Genomic DNA, 18,224 nt, shown 5'->3' with positions numbered 1-18,224 from the left:
TGCTGTAAGGGGCAAAGTGCAGATTCATGCCATAGCTTCAGTCCATGCTAACAGCCCCCCTCAGTTCTCTGCAGGCTGTTATCTTTGTGAGCATATTGTGTTAAGCCAGTACATTCATGTATAAAGACCCCAGGCATTACAATACCCCAAAAACATACATGACTATTTTTTGTGTGCATTGCACTGTAGGACGTAGGGCTGTTGTGGCACATTTCAGCACAGGTGCAATGCCCACTGTTTTGGTTGCACATTGGTGTGCAATTTTAAAAAATGGCATTAAAAAGGAGAGCACAAACTACCATAAATATGTTATACTACAAAAACATACAAGGATCACCCATAACCCACCAGCTTTTTTCATCCACACTGCTTCTGTAACACCCGTAAAATTGTAATAATCCAATAATCTAGGTTAACAATCTGCATTTTAGAAAGCCCATAGAGTGTCATGGAGCAAGAGTTTCACTAAAAGTTTACCATTGGAAAATTATATAAAACTGGAAATGAAGGAAAACAGTTAGCACTTCTAAACAAGTTTGGGAAAAAATTGAATGTATGTTTTGTTGCTCATAATGAGTACTCATCGTTGAAGAATCGGTACACTGCCCTTATGCTGATGTTTTGGTGTTTGTGCCGCTGATACAAGAAAAATAAGGATAATGATCAGGATATGTCTGACATTGTCTGTGCACATGCTTGTTTGGTGTCAATGGCTTACGAGTATTGTAATTCTAAAGCCAAAGAAAAACAATCAGCACTTTTAGGAATTAGGTCAACAATGATGAATGTGGTTGAGAATGGAGCTCCAGCCAAGGTGAAAGATTTTTCTTCTCTATACGTTAGATTGGCATTGATAAGTATTGCAAACATTTGTACCATCTGTATTGTCTTTTTATATAATAAATACCTACAAGTGTATCTTCCCTTTTATAGTGACAGATTGGTGTAAAAATACCCCATCCCACTGGTTTACTGCAGAACAATTACTAAGTTTTCTGCCTAGTTTGTTTTGTGGAAGACCTAGCCCTGAGCTGAGGAAGGCTCTGTATTCATGCAATGACAGATATACTTAAGGCAATGTTGTAAATTTAACACAGTCTCAATACTCCATTTACAGCATTAGCAGTAATTTCACTATACAATATTTCTTTTCACTTTTTAATTAGAAAAATCTGAACAAACTTATACCAATGAGAATTCAACGACTGTGGATGAGCTACTGCATATTAATAGTCTTTACATTATATATGAAATAATTGTGATTAAAGTCAATCTGTCAACTCATACCTTTTGCTTTCTCAATGTGTTACTGCATGGAAGCACTTTGGAATACAGCACTGCTTTAGATGACATAGAATCCTTCCAAAAACAGATGTAATGATAGTACTCGCTTACTTTTTCCCCTAATGTTAAAATTAAGTGGAGTTTCAGCCAATTTTTGGGCTGCCATCACTGATAACCAGAGTAGCTGGATTTCACATATCTTTTTAAAGCTACTCTCCTCTCTCTCTCTGGCAATAAAATAGTACGGATCAACACAATGCTCCATACATGTAAGAATGGACAATGGACTAATCAGAGATTAAACAGTTTTAGCAGATATTTCAACCTAAAACTTATGCTTTCACAACACAAAAAGGTTTTTTACCAAGACATAGTGATTACTCTTTGACAAATTCAACCAATCAATTTCTAAAAGATTGTTCTATATCAGTAGCACATCAGGCAGATGTTTAGATAGGAGGATCAGAGCTAGTAGTATAGTAGATTGCTGTAAAAATGCCTTCTCAATTGAACATCCCAGATAGGGAATGGTAATTAAAAGAAGACATTTTTAAACCCACAGGCCCATCTTTTCTGTCAGGTCCTGATGTGTGCAGAGAAGCACACCATTGATCTTTGTACTGTTTAACATTGTACTATTGTACAATCACAACTTTCCCATTGGTTTCTTTCACATCCATTTATAGCAATAGTTTGCCTATTCAAGCTCCCTTCCAGCGTCTTGTCCTTGATCTAGCTTGGCTTTGTTTAAAATTCTTGCAAAAGTACCTGTTTGTTGTGTGTATTCATGCTACCAGCCTTGTCCTAAACCTAAACTTTGTGAACACTTTCATGTGCTCTGGCATGGATCATCTCTGAAGTTTCTGTAGTCAGTCATCAGCCTTCTTTTTACAGTCCTTTAACCTCCCGACCGTTAAGCCCGACCTTGGTACGGGCTAAAAAAAAGTGCTATTTTCGTTAACCCCCAGATTTTCCCTACATTAAAATCCCCACTTACCTGGTCCCGCTGTGCTCATCCAGCGTCGTGTTCGTGTTCCAGTGTCGCCCTCCATCGATCGTCGCCCGTCGATCTCCCTCTCCAGCGTCGGGTGCCTTCTCCTATACCAGCGGGACCGGTAAGAAGCCAGCCGGCATCTTGTGTTCCGCCGGCCGGCCGAACACAAGATGCCGGCCGGCTTCTTACCTGGTCCCGCTGATCGTCCCGCGTCGTTCTCCGTCCAGCGCCGGGTGCCTTCTGAAACGAGAAGCCGTCCGGCGGAGAAAAAAAAGCCACTCGGCTTCGCCCTGCGTGCGTGATGACGTCGGCGCGTGTGCGGGAAATTCAAATTCAAACTCATTCATTCAATTTGTATTGGATTCAATACAAACTCCTGTATCCAATCCAATACAAAATAATTCAAATAAATACAAAGTGTGTAATTGGTAAATTCAAACTCTCATTTTGTATTGGATTGAATACAAACTCCTGTATCCAATCCAATACAAAATAATACAAAATAAATACAAAGTATATAACTGGTAAATTCAAATTCATATTTTGTATTGGATTGGATACAAACTCGTGTATCCAATCCAATACAAAATAATATAAAATTAATACAAAGTACATAACTGGTAAATTCAAACGCTCATTTTGTATTGGATTGAATACAAACTTCCGTATCCAATCCAATACAAAAAAATAAAAAAAAAATAAAAGTAAATAACTTGGAAATTCAAATTTATATTTTGCACTGGATTGGATACAAACTCCCGTATCCAATCAAATACAAAATAATTCAAAACAAACTCCAATAAATACACAATCAAAGTTTTAAAAATTGACACACTAGGGAGGTGTTTTAGAATAATACACAGACTGTTCCCCCAATGTTTAAACATCCGTGTTTGAACCTTCTATTGATTTTATTGAGCCAGCCTACACCAGAATTATTTTCTGATGGGCTGTAAAAAACACATGCAGTGTTTGGAAAAGTTAAAATGCCCCAAAACACCTCTCATTCCAAATGCCTAAAAGTTGAGGAATACCTTTTGGGGCTCCAAACATACCCATTGATGTGAATTGGCATTTTAAGAGGTTTTGGGACATTTTGGGGCATTTGGATGATATTTTCCTTTGTTCTAACTCTTCTCTGCCCTATATCTTGGTTTAAAGGTTTGGTTCTTATGAATGCTGAAAATTCATACAAAAGGTGAATGGGCATTTATAAAAATTTAAAATTAAAGTCTGTGTAGACTAAGGCTACATAGACACACATCAGAATGTGTGTATGCAGCCTTAGCTATATAAGCAAAGACTTCTGATTATTATCTATAAATTTTTTACTGCACTCATGTTTTTATTATTATTATTATTATTATTATTATTAATAATAATAATAAACAGGATTTATATAGCGCCAACATATTACACAGCGCTGTATATTAAATAGGGGTTGCAAATGACAGACTAATACAGACAGTAATACAGGAGGAGAGGACCCTGCCCCGAAGAGCTTACAATCTAGTAGGTGGGGGAATTTACACACAATAGGAGGGGGATATGTAGTGGTGGTTTTAAAAGACAGAAGAAGATGGGTAGTCAAGTTTGAAAAAATGGGTTTTGAGTGCTCTTTTAAATGAGCAGAAAGTAGGAGCAAGCCGAATAGGACGAGGAAGACCATTCCAGGGAGTTGGGGCAGCTCTAGAGAAGTCTTGTATCCGTGCGTGTGATGAGGTTATGAGTGAGGAAGCCATTAGTAGGTCACTGGAGGAGCAGAGAGAGAGGCTGGGGGGAGTATTTTTTTACCAAGTCAGAAATGTAAGTGGAACAATAACTGTGTAGGGATTTGAAGGCAAGCACAGGAGCTTAAATTTGATTCTAAGGTGAAATGGAAGCCAATGAAGAGAACTGCAAAGAGATGCAGCAGAAGAGGAGCGGAGGGAAGGATGGATGAGTCTGGCTGCAGCATTCATAATAGATTGTAGAGGAGAGAGTCGGGTTAGTGGAATACCAGAGAGGAGGAGGTTACAGTAGTCCAGATGAGATATAAGAGCATGTACAAGGAGTTTGGTGGTCTCAGTGGACAGGTAGGGGTGGACTTTGTTTTATGTACTTTGTATTGATGAACTAAATAGGCTTGCATTGTGGCGAGTGTAATGTTTGGTTGCTTTGTGGTAAAAATGAAAGAATCGAGAATCCACCAATCCAACTCAAATTGTAACAATCTAATCGCATAAGGCCACAGTAATATTATAAGTCTATGGTTCTGACTTTCATTTTCCATTAATACCACAGCTTTATGGTCATCTGCACTTTTGATGACTAAATTTACTGGTAAGTTTTAATGGTAGGTCAGCAGAGATGATCACTCCACAATCTGCTCTATCGTCTTAGTCAGGTTCTGCCTTTTTTTTCCTACTCAAATCTAAAATGTATTGTGATCAGTATTTGTGGTACAAACAAAATGTCTCAATATTTGTAATTTAAATGTTAAAAACACATTTCTAGCCAAAAGTTATGGATGAAACAATAATGCAAGCACCAGTTTTCATGTTTCTTGACTTTGAAAATGAAGAGCTTTAATTTAAAAACTGTAATTTTTTTTGGTCCCAGAAACATGCTGCAATATAAGAGATAAAGCATGTGTTCCCGGATGATTTGCCCACACTAACATGCATAAATCTAATTTACTGTAAGCATACATCTCTATAGGATGTGGGACTCCCTCATCATTAATATAATAGATGGATTAGTCAGCCTTTGCTCGAGTGACTTATTATTGGTCAGAGTTAGTTATGAGAAGTATATTACATTCCAGAGCTAAAGTGGCTGTAATGATATTTTTTTTCTTTTAGTATGAACACATATTTTAATATAAGCAGATGTTATAACCTTGGTTTATGGCTATCTTAAGACCATTAGGTTCATGAAATCAAAGATAAGAACTGCACCCAGGACCAACAGTGCAATGAAGGGAAAGCAGATTGCAATTGCGTAAATTCAAATGAAAATAATAAACAATAATTATAACCTTGGTTTTAAAGGAATAAACATTAAAAGCAAATTGGTCTGGTCTGACTTAATATCCATTAAATGTGCTCTTGAGTCACTAATTGTAACAGTCAGAAAGCACCTCATGTATAAAAGCTCCTGGGAATGTAGACTGCTGTTTTTGTAGCCATAGCAGGTGGTTTCTGAGTTTTCTTTCAGAGAAGATGATGAAACCATCAGCTGTGCTACCATGGTTAGAGCATACAGATCATAATCTCCAAACAAATATGAATTTCAAGCCAACAATGTTTCTTTTTTTTAATTTTAAATACAGTGGAAGAGGATTAAACTCCTGTTGGGGATTCACAGTTCACCATTCAAAAAGCAAAGGAAAATTTGCAAGACACACATAAATTAAAAAACTGACTGGGGTCCTAACCTTTTTTCACTCTACAAAGAAAAAGCATTTTTCTTTCTATTTTTATCACTCCAAGATCTAACCTCACTTCTTTGACCACACTTAATCTGATAAAATGTTGTGACTAGGACAAGAAGTTAGAGTAAATCTCTATCTAACAGTAATTAGACACACACTTTAAATGCTACTGGATTCACTGTTCCGTTGATCTTTGTTTTTCAGTGAATATATGACTCTCTAGGGTTATTTCATGTACAAAGTTGTATAATGTTTCTAATTATGTCTGTTTCCTGCTAGTAATTGAGTTTTTACTACAAACTACAAGTGTAGTGGCAGATTACCTGTCTTACGACCAAATTTAATCATTGTGTGTGAGACTGTACAAGGGCCATTTGATGGGAAGCCTCCTCGGAGGAAGGACGTGGTGCTCAGGGGCAAGACCTAGGCCTCAATGTTCTGAATATTATCTACATGCATAGAAAAAAATAAGCTATTACACAGCAAACTTCTCTTACTTTCCACTGATTTGCTTCTCTACCATGGTTTGAAAAGAAATACAACAGTTCTTCATGCATTTAAAAAACAGTCACCATGTTCATGTATCTAAAAGGAGGTTTTGACTGCTATTGGGGTTTCTCCCTTTTATTCTCACTTTCAAGAAGAACTCTGTAGCCATAATTTTCTAAGATCTACACATGACCACAGCTCTATAAATTGCCCCAAAGAACACAAGTACTGTACCACCCTAAACATCCCCAATGATGATGTGAGCATTCTTACTTCTCCCGCAGTAACATGTACTGAGGCTGGCGTAGGCAGTGTTTACTCAGGTTAATCAGACGGCGCATTTGCCTCTGAGACTTTGTCAGTAGTTGTTTGAAGCCCGCTCTCAGCTGCTCATAGTGCCGTGTCAGGTGGAGATCTGCATTCCAGAGCTTCGAAATTGTTGTGATGTTAAGGAAACGATCTGTAGGCAAATTCTTCATAAATGTCCGAAACTCCGCTGTAAAGAAAATAGTGATTTATCAGAACAGGAGATTTCAACAATTTCATTCATTTTCAGGTTCTGAGAGGTGTTTTTTGTGTAATAAACAGGATGATATCACTTATGTTTTGGCCTACGTGCTGTCATTTGTACGTATCACTGTTAAAGGACGCCTATCTGTTTTTAAAATACTAGTTCCCTGGCTGTCTCTGACTTTAAAAGCTAACAATTTCATCTCTCACACCTGGAATGTCTTATAGACCAGAGCAAATTTTACACCCCTGCCATTGGCTTATTTATTCAGCCATAATTTTGTAGTTATATAAAATAGCAAATTAATTAATGATATTGTTTTTTATGACAAATGTTTTAATTTGGTAATTTTGTTTTTTGTGTTAAAGACCCACAACTAGAACAGGTGTCGCAAAAAGCTCAGAGACCCAAATCTTTGTTCTGGTTTGCACATTTTAATGCGAGCAGCAGCAGGTGATGCTAAACCGCGCATTGCTGCTATCATTTATTTTCCATGGGCTGCTACATCCAACCCATGGAAGCGATTCAGGGTCATGAAGAACAGTAAATGCAACCCAAAACTCATCGCCAGTCTAAACATAGCCTAAAGGGATCTGATTTTCAGGTGGATAAAAAAGTGGTGTTACAAAAGTAACAATCTATTTTTGATACATTCCTATGTTTCTGCTTGTACCTGTACAATGTTTGTTTGTCAGAGGTCCATGAATTGACAAACGATTGTACAAGTGCTCTATTACACAGCACATCACATTGTTTTACAAATAGGAATTGCCAGCAAGTGCTTTAAATATAGGTGTCAATTACTCTAATATTCATATTGTTGAAACTTATAACATATAAGTCTCACCTGATACACATACTGTAATGAAAACAGAAAGTGGTTAATACTTTCTAAATGTACAATAAAGATGTGTGTGGCACTCATCTTTTTACTTGTTGCTGATCACAATAGAAGAAAATCAAAGGCAAAGCAGTTCAGACAGTTCAGAGAGTGATCAGCAATTGTGCACTGTCCATCCAACCTATGACCACCTTCTGACCTGATTACAAACTGGCTGACTGTAGTATTGTGATCTAGTAGTAGTGATCTGTAGTCTCTACTGCAACCACTCATCAGCAAGAATGGAGAACTGATGCTGTAGAGTAAAAGCAAGGGAGAAGACAAATGATTTTGGGGGAATTTCCTTCCCCCAAGTGACCATAGTAGTGAGCCGAAATGAGGAAAACTTACTAGGTTTGGTTTATGAACAGTTAATGGCTAATTCTATTGAAACTTCTAGGAGGCTGATGTAGTTATTTAATTCTGACCATTACTTGGGCTGCAAGCTATTGTCGAACAAAAGGCATGGGAACACATGCACTGCCATGGGGCCAGGTAACAATACCAAAACTAAACACAGCTAAAAAAGAAAGAGCATTTCTTCCTACAAGGAACTGGCTGTTCTAAGGCTTGTTCACACTTTCAGTTACATTGAGGAGAGGATACTGTTCATTTGGTTCTCAATTCCATCCAGGACTTGAGAAATAATATTGAAGTGGTTTCCTAGCATTGCAGTTGGCTTGAATAGGAAGCTGTAATAAATCAATTTATTATACTTCTTATTTAGAAATGGTTTCACATATTTGGAAAACACATAAAAACTGTTCAGCATGGGTTTGAAAAACAATCCTTATTAAGAGGCTGACTGCCCATGAGGTTCTGCATGTATGGTCTCAGAACCACCCAAGTAATACAAGACAACTACACATGAGAAACATACGTTTGAAGGATGAAAGCTTAGTAGTTCCTTCTCATTTCAAAAAGTTAGGGCTTATTCCTACTGGCAGTTGAACAAGCTGTTCCCCAACATCTCCAACACATGCTGGAAATATAAAATCTTACTCTCTCTTGCTACCGCAAGCCCAGCTGTTTATAGAAAGAGGATTAGGTTATCGATTGCTTAAAACTATAGTCTCTAGTAATTCTGATTACCAGGTCAAAGGCAATACACTGCATTACAGGTTGTTCTACATGATCCTTGGTAGCAGTGAACCCAAAGCTCATCCCTGGTAGTGAGATGCTTGAGATATAAAAAAAGAAGAATGCTGACTCAGCTCGCTAGATTCCACTTACAAATGAACAGTGACCTTTTAAACTACAACAAATTAAATTTTACTTGTGATTTCAAATCACTGGCGTACTTTACTGTTCAGTTTTTATTTCAAGAAGTTGTCCCTTCATAGCAGCATGGATATTGCGCTAATTCAATATCCATGAGAACAAAGCCTACATATTCACCAGAGGCAACTCTGCAATAGGCTATAAACAAAATGCCCACCTCTATTACATGCATAATTAGGTACTTCAGCACCAGAAAACTGCAGGCACAGATAAGAGACATTATAATTATCTGAAGAAATCCAGGCAAAGAGTAAAAGAACAACTTAACTCCAAAAATCAAATCAGTGGAGACTATTGGCTTCAATCAGGACTATATTTTGCTGCTGCCAACCTCCATCTGAGACGTTGGTCTATATTGGTCGAATGCGCTCACTTAAATTAATCCTTGGATTTACACATTGGCATCGTGGGACACTTTGTGGCATGTGTTTCCTTTTTCTGAATACTATAGTGATAATGAGTTTTATGCATTGTCATGTAAATACATTTTTTCTAGTAGTCAATAATGAAAATTTCACATTTACTCAGTTTAAAAAAAAAGTGTTCTTAACAGAACTTTAAGGTAGTGGCAAAAAAAGGTGTTATATGTGAACTTGTGATAGGCATAGTGAGATACATTAACCTCCCTAGAGGTAACCCCGAGTGTGACTCAGAGTAGAAAAAAGTTGCTCGGGGTATGTAAACTTATGTGAAGGTTAGTAAATAGAGTGCTTAGCTGATCTGCCAGCATCCTGCGCCATCTATCACTGCGATCTCCGTCTTCTTTCTTCTTCCTCCGGCCGGCTTCTGCACATGATGAGTCACTGGGGAGTTCCCGGTGACGTCGGTTGTACGTTTGCCGGTGGGGTGGGGCGGGAAATTCAAAATCCATTTGTATTGCATTCAATACAAAATAAATGTATTGAATGCAATACATTGGATTTATATGTGTAAAAGCAGTACATTGTTTTCAAGAACATTTATTTTACAGTATATATAATAGTAGGAGTATAATGTGTATTTTTTTTTTTAAATTAAAAAAAATAAAAAATTTGTTTTTAAATATATAGATTTTTTATTTTATTTTAATTATTGTTTTTACATGATTTTGTGTTGCAAACTTTAATATACTCATACTATTATATTATACTGTAAAATACATTTTCATAAAAAACAATGTACCGCTTTTAGACATATAAAACCTGAAAGAAATGAACTGCTAGGGAGGTTAACTTAAATGGAACAGCCAACATGGCATATCACTGGACAACCTTTTTCTAAGTTTTGTATGCAAGAAGAACAGTTTAGATCCTCTAATTATTATTATTTTTTGCTGTGTTCCCACTTGGTAGAATCCCCCCCTATATTGTACTGGTGATAATTGTTGAACAAAAAAAAGTTGCCACCAGAACAAAAGGTAGGGAAACAAAACAACTGGTATAATAATTCTGAAAACAACTGTCTACAAACAGAATACTCCTCACATTCCTCTAACTTTATTTAGCATCTCTGGGACAGGAAGGGAAAGGAAACTTCCCCAGTGGTAGACACACAGCAACAAATATTCTGGCAGGGGTTTTTACCTTTTTGTACTCTTAACAAAGGTAGAAAAGTTTACAAAAAAAATAGATTTGGGCTATAAATAAACTTTAAAGGTTAGCTGTAATGGTGGTCAGATTGATGGTTCTGATTATTGTTAATTTTGACTAGGATTGAAGCTAATGCAATCTTGGATTGGAACTTGGAATTTGAGCAACCCATGTTTTCATCCAACATTTATCTGCCATTGACATGAATAGTAGGGCACTAAACAATAACGGGAGTGGCCAGAATACATTACTACATCTCTAATTGATCACTGGATTCTGAAATTCCAGGTCAAAACTCCTATTTTTTTGGTAAAACTTATATGAGTCTTTGACAGGTAAAGCAGGAATCTGGTTCTAGATGATGAAAGCTGTATTGTAGCTGGATTTGCCGAGCCGCACTATATCTATCATTGACAGTCATAGTCTGGCCCATTAAAAGTCTGGCCCATTAAAAAAATTAAAATACTGGCTCAGAATTTCTGATTCGGGTTAGATTTCTTAGTTGAATTGAGGCCATATTTGATCCAAGGCAAAATGCTAATATTCTAAGCATTTCTAGTAAAGTGTAATTGAATAAAGTAAATTTTTATATATTTTTTTAATACATTTTTGAGTTGTTTGCTAGAGCATTTGAAAGTTTGTTTGCAAGATTTTATGAAATTTAGCATGTAGATCACTGTTATTCAACTAGAGTTCCTCCAGGGGATTAGGGGGTTCCTTGAACGATGACTTTGTAGCTTTCGGGTCAATTCACCAGAAACCAATGACCTTTTGGCTATCTGTAAGGATGACATTTTTCCCACTGACCACCACACTAATGTATTGTAATCTGTAGATATCATAATCATATCAGGGGTTCCCTGAAGACCTGAAAGCTATTTTAAGGGTTCCCTCATGGTAAAAAGGTCACTGCTGTAGTTGGTCCAATATGACTGTTTATACTATGAATGCAACACAGGAATTTTGGATATTGTAGTTGTTGGATATTGTAAATTTTAGAATGATTATTTATACATTTTTACAATAGAAAAGAAAGGATATTTATATACTAATTAATGTGTTATATAACGAGCTCTGAGTCCATTTCCTTACACCACAGAAGTCATATTAAAGCTTAAGATACTTTTTCTAGTAAAGAGGATAATCCCGAGGGATGTCATGGTAAATTGTCCTCCCGCAAGTATTTAAATAAGCTTTCCCCAGGATAGAGGCCGGTCACCTTCACCATCACATCGGGCAAGCGGAAAGCTATGCCAAGCAATAGTTTTAGTTACTTAGAACATTTACTTCCCAGTGTCCCGTACAGCACGACCCATCTATTAGTCCGAAGCCTTTCTCCAACCGGAGATGTCAGCTGTCTCCTCAGCATCCCTACAATTTAAGTCACATCGGCATGCTGCTGTTGCCATGGTGACAACTTCCACATTATTAACGGGACAGATGCTACACGCAGAACCTGTCAGATGCTCTGGGCCCTTTTGCTGAGCAACAAGGAGCACTGCAGGAGATAGGTTATCCCTAGAGAATTCCAACCATAACACAAATCCTGTGTAGAAGGAAACAGTGTAAACTAAGATATATATTTAAACTAAATTATGTATGTCACAGACAGAACCAATAAAGTTCCTGAGATGACAAAAATAATTCATGTTTGTGTAGGAGAAAAACTGTCTGGCTTGAGCAAACAATACTAGCTACAAAAATATGTAGGTTTCCTATATATTCTCCTATTTTATTTTTATTGAAAGGTATTTTATTAACCTTTTGTTTTAAATCTACATTTTTCTGTTGAAATGTATTTTATGTTCAAGTTGTCTTTTACAGAAGAAGCACAAATAACATTAAATCAGTGATACTCAATAGGTGATCCAGGATAATTCTGTCTTCAATGCCATTGAAAAGAACACAGCTCGTTACATCAATGGGATGAGAAAGATTCTGGGAACTTTGAAGGCAGAACATAGGTCACTTTTTTTAAAGGGCATGGTGATTATTAAAACAGGTGATGTCTTTAAAACAAATTCAAGTTGCTTTCTACTCTTTGCTAACTCTTTGTTAAAAAGCAGACCTTCCAGAAGAACCACTATTTCTTTTTCTATTATCGGACCCAACCCAAAAAATAAATGTTAATTTAAACCTAAAAAAGACATAAAACCTTTGGAGTAAATATGATAAAGTATTTACTTAACACCTAGGTGAGGGTAGCGGCCCGTATAGGATTCTTGCTAATCGGAAGATCTCAGATCCTAAAAAAAGGCATTTCTGCAGTGATGCTCAGCTTTACTTTTCATACAGTCTGTTTTCTCTGTGAACTCAAAAATAAGACCTTAACATACAAGCAGTTAATTACTATTTTCCTCTAAATGTGGAGCCTCCTGATATGCCAGTTTTAACTTTTGGGATGCAAAGTAGAGGACTGAACCACTGGACAGTAACCATTTATGATACGTGGTTGGTTCAATTGGGTTGGCCAAGTGCCAGCTGGAAATTGAGAATACAATAAAGGTAAATCCTGAAACCATGGAAATTTTGTTGTTAATTAACCTTCAAGTATTTTCAACAAAAGGGTTACCCCAAGCTCTCAGGGCCACTTGCATTTATGAAAGAGATATAATGCTTAGCTTCCAAATGACCAAATGTGTTGGTCAGGGACAGTAAGGCTGGGGATAAAAAAGATAGATAATGCTGAATGAACCCCAGAAAGGAGAACCCCGGAGGGTTTAAGATAGACATGTAGCACAATACAGTTCATCTAATTATCGGATCTTGGACTATGGCTATCTTCGTTTTCCTCAATGCCCTATGAGTTGGCCTGGAACAACCCAAGAGAGTGCATGCATCTAAAGTAAATTATATGTTTTGTTAGGATAGGAATCCAGTCCTAATTTTTATTTTTCCTTTTGACAGAAACTCACAGCACCAAAAACAACCTACTGACTTGTCTACATTGGGACAGCCAACACCTCTGTTCTTCTCTGAATCATACTATTCATGTCTCCCTTTATTAAATTAGGCCAGATTAGGTGAACTCCAAAAGAGATGAAAGTCACATACAAGAAAAGGTACTTTAAGTTTGCACTTAAAAAGTAAAATTTTTCATAATGTCTGTTCTGAGTATCTGTATTAAAATGTAAAACATTAATAGAATTTGCAGAAATGATTCATTAGCTTAAAATAACTTCTTGCATTACTTAAAACAGTAGAATCTTAAAACTGAATTTCTACGTTTCTTTAAAGGAAAGTTTTCTGATTGCAGTAGCATAGTCATAGTTGGCATGTTCGGTAAAAGCATCATGTTCAGCCTGGCTGTCAATGTTCTCTTGCGGGAGGATCTGCCGGGGGGGGAAAATGCAAGATGAACGGGTGTCACACATTCACAGCCAGCAGATGCTGCAGGCAACATTCACCACGCTTCGATGTAACGCAAACAGAACTCTTTGCTAAGCCCTTCTGTGCACTGAGCCGCCTGACTTAAAATATTCTACCAGCCTGGCATCTGGCCAGGACTCCTCTGTATGGGGCCTTAGGGTGCCCAGAGATGTGCTGATCTCCAGCTGAGAACACTGGTAGAAGTTGCGTGCCATTCTGGAACCTTCAGATTCCATGCAGATTTCTTCTCAACATTGTGAGCCAAACACAATACATAATAAAATCCATCACACTCAAGTCAACACAATACGAATTAAAATCCATCACACTTAAGCCATGGTCATATACACCTGTCATGTGTTAAAGATCAGCTCCAAGCAAGCATTTAAATAAAGAGTTGAAAAAGTGCACTGGTGGTCTAGGAGTTAAAATTAGGGTAAGCTTTGCGTTAGGGTCCAAATTCACAAAGCCCTTACAAATAAAGTGTTGTGATTCCTGTACGCAGTTTAATTTGTCGTTTACAACATATGTTGAACATCTTACAATTTTAACAATTTTGACATTTTGTTCAGATGTACCTAAATGTAGTTTTCTACCTTATTTTAACGATAAAAGTTGTATTGCACAAATCCTATAAAATAACCACGTTATTTTATATTTTGTTTGTCAAGCCTATTCACAAAAACTATCACAAAGATTTTTGCCAGTGTTCCAGCTTGAGTTAACGCAAGTCTCTTTGAAGTACCTACTAAGCAGTTCAGGATTTTGTAGGGCAATATAGAAAAAAAAAACCTCGATTAAATGGGATTTTTGTATTCACAATGAAATTATTTTGTCCAGTAGTTTATTGGATTGCGTGGGTCTTTAGTCTTCAACATTCATGCATAACTGCCCACTCTGGGAGGTTGGAAATTATGCAAAAGAAAAAGGCACCACCCTATTTACTGGTAATACTCATAAACAATCAAGATAGGCTCAATGCCTGAAGGCATGAAATCACAAAAAAAAAAAAAAAACATGAAAGCCAAACTTGCCACAACCTAACTGGCAATAGACCAACAACATATGTAGGGACAGCCATTGCATCCATTTCCTTCATTGAACTACTGGAAAAAAATCTTATGATGTGTACAAAAATCTTACTCTCTCCTAATGTTTATTGATGTTCACTGGACTCCTAAACCTGTGAGGTGTCCAAAAGCAGTCTCAATAAATAGGAATGGGCAAAACACAAACAGGCAAACATTGCCATGGCGTTGCTTAATAATAATAATCTCAATAATAATACCAATATAATATTTATTTTGTTAACTGAACATTCTTATTAAAGAACCATCATCAATTAACATAACATGCTCATGTAAAATAGCTCATTGGTCTTTGTGGTGTGATGAGATTGTGACATTAAAAAAAACCCTGAGTATGCTATACCAAGGCCTCTTATATCCTCAGCTGTTCTAGGTAAATTGAGTACTATGCACACAGGTAAATATATTATCGTTGACAATACTGATATTCTGTTACAAACAAAATCATGCTGCAAATTGTTATGGGAGAGTTTAAATCAAGGTATACGTCTCCAATTTTATGCTCCAGTGGTCCCCTGTCCTGCATCAACCATGCCGACTGGCACATTCACAGTGCCCATTCTATTTATGTTTTATTTATGATGCATTTTTGTATGTAACTAAGTGCAGCTTATTAATCAAGCGGTGAAATATTCAAGATGTGGGTAAAATACCCCTTGGAAGAGCATGAAAGAATGTCTTAAGCGTTTGCCTCTTGTTGTGCGTAATAGAATTCCCTTTGGTGAATGTATGAAGTTTATCCCGAGAAAGGAATGCAACAGTAATTGAAACACTGGCGGACTGAATCAGAGCGATATATACACTATTTGTTTTTAATCAATCTTCAAGTGGAATTATATTTGAAGATAAAGGTGTGTATTTATAAAAGAAATAAGTGTCAGCTGTTTGTAAATGATTTACTGGTGTCTAGAGAGGCACCTGCTTGTTTAAGAGTAAATTAAAGCTCGCTTATTGAAACAAATAAAACAAAATATTTTTTCTTTTGGCCATAACCAAACAGATTTCTTTCATTTGGAGGCAGTTCTTTTGATTTGTGGAAAACAGGATGCATATAAAATACGAACATCATATGGTGCAATTATAAAAATATCAGATGAATGAATCCTTGAAAATCTTTTCTCAGATTGATCAGTGTCAGTCAGCTTATTGATCTGCGTAGGTATTGATGTGGAGGTTACTAGGTAATACTCATCTTCTGGTTCAGCAGTTTGCCTTCACCACGTCCATATAGCTGCTTAAAAATTATATTTTTAAAGCATCAAGATGTCTATAAAAAACATTTATTGTTTTCCAAATGCAGTGCTGCATTATTCAAATAAGTAACAAAAAAAAGTCAGGAGGAAAGCCTGAAGTCATGTCAATGACCTCACCTCCAAGCAAGTTAAGCAGCTCAATGCAGACCTACCATGAAAGAATATGTTAGCTGTCATTGCTGAATTCATTCTGTAAAATGCTAGTTGCCTGAACATAAAACTGATCTTTTGGTTTTAGTAGTTTTAGTGAAATGAGCATTCAAAATATTGTGTGACAAATAGCTGGACCTCAGCTGCATAACCATTCTGGGTCAGTGATTCGGAAAGTATGAAAGACAGAAGATTAGAACACCAACTAGGCAATCAGGGGTTTTAGAACCAGTTCAAAAATGGCATTGTCAATAATTTTAAAGTGATAGGTCCACAAGAACTCCTTGGACATGGCAGGCTGCGTCCAGTTACCTATATCCGTGTTTCTATACCTTTTTACAATGGGTAACCCTTAAAATACCTTTCCGTTCTTCAGGGAACCCCTTCTATAATTACTATATTTACAGTTCACAGTACAATCGTATGGTCAGCAGGATAAATACCTTTTACGTGCTGGCTAGTGGGAAGAGTGTCACCCTTACAGAGAGACACTGTATGTGTTTGTATCTGCTCATTGCTCAATGAACCCCTAGCAATCTTTGGAGGAACCCCAAAATTCCACAGAACTCTAGTTGAGAAACACTTACCTATATTTTAAACAAAGGACTTTAATTACAGGCTGCAATGTGCAATACGATTATGGTGTGTATTGGTGACTCGATAGTCACCCCAAAAGTCCAAAGAAAGGTTGATTGTATACCATATAGCTTACTAGTAACCAGTCATTTATTAAAGTCAAAGAGGTGGGATCTTAATTTTACTTATCGATATAGATTATAAGTATATATAGTGCTAGTCCTCCGCAAGTTTTTTTCGCATTCTTAAAAAAAATGTATGATTTGAAAGTGTTTTAAAAACGTTATGTTATACAGTTGAGTGGTTCCCCAAAAAGTATTACCAGCCAAGTCCAACTCTTTATTAACAACTGCAACCCAATCACAAAGTAACCATTTTTAAGTGCAGCTCACTGCAGTTGGAACACATTCCCATTCAAGTCAGTGGAAGCTGTTAGCTGTTCAAGGGTGACCAGAAGCTACATGTTACAACCAGGAACCATTCTGTGAACAACTGCACCTGCAATGCGAATGCGCACACATACACAAAGTACTGACCATCCCCTTCATATGGTTCAATGGAAACTATTGAGCATGTGGTAAACCATTTAAATTTGCTTCAGTTCTGAAAGAGGTGTGATCTTTTAAATCTGCCCCAATCTGGCTCTACTGCGCAACTTACCAGCCTCCTCAAACTCTTTGTTCTGACCAGCTGCCTGTTCCTGTGTCTGTGTCAGGCTCTTCTCCAGTATATGGATGTCCTCCGCAGGGCAGTTGCATTGTGGGTAGGCAGGATCACAATGGCACCAGCATTCGCCTCCTTGGCACTCCATCCTTCCCTGGGAGTTGCAGGAAATGTAGGACAATGCAGCCCTCACAAATTTCACTCGTAAGTAGTCAGGAAGGAGAGCCTGTAGCCCTGGGGATGAGAAGAGAGACATATTCCCAATTAGAAGCAGAAGGCAATGAATTTTTCTGAATCCTTATATGTATACATATCAACGCAGAGACATTCATCTCTATAGAGCCGAAGGGGCATTCATCTCAATATATACCCTGCTGATCTCAAGCTAGCAATTCTAGGAATAGCATAAGTGCATGTTCCACAACCAGAGCTAATTAGCAGGCTCTGTAACTATTATTTATGGGCCTCACCTATTAAAACCAGGTGCACATTTGTACCTGATTTTGTCTGCCTGGGAGAGCTATGGAGGAAAACTTGATAGCTTGTCTCCTATTGGCTGACACCCAGAAATTCTAGTTAATTACAGCAGCTTGAACATCAATGTCTGATCTAACAAAGGATCCCTGGGAATACAACCTTGGCTCTATTTTAAGTATAAATAATAAATGCAGGGAAAAAAGTATTTTATTGGTAAACATCTTTG

General features: G+C 37.1%; 1 protein-coding gene across 1 annotated transcript in view; it reads right to left on the bottom strand.

Moving 5' to 3' along the window:
* The window catches only part of BRINP2 (BMP/retinoic acid inducible neural specific 2), a 202,122-nt gene that overhangs the window by 14,067 nt on the left and 169,831 nt on the right, over positions 1–18,224 (bottom strand). Inside the window, exons 6-7 of the mRNA XM_072419737.1 lie at positions 17,519–17,755; positions 6,456–6,678 (exon numbers count right to left, since the gene is read on the bottom strand). Of these exons, the coding sequence (XP_072275838.1) occupies positions 6,456–6,678; positions 17,519–17,755 (460 nt within the window). The remainder of the gene's footprint in view (positions 1–6,455; positions 6,679–17,518; positions 17,756–18,224) is intronic.

Source organism: Pyxicephalus adspersus, chromosome 8, assembly GCF_032062135.1.
Source record: "Pyxicephalus adspersus chromosome 8, UCB_Pads_2.0, whole genome shotgun sequence".
Lineage (NCBI taxonomy): Eukaryota > Metazoa > Chordata > Amphibia > Anura > Pyxicephalidae > Pyxicephalus > Pyxicephalus adspersus.
The sequence above is the reverse complement of the archived record's forward strand: the minus strand, read 5'-3'. Positions and strand labels throughout refer to the sequence as shown.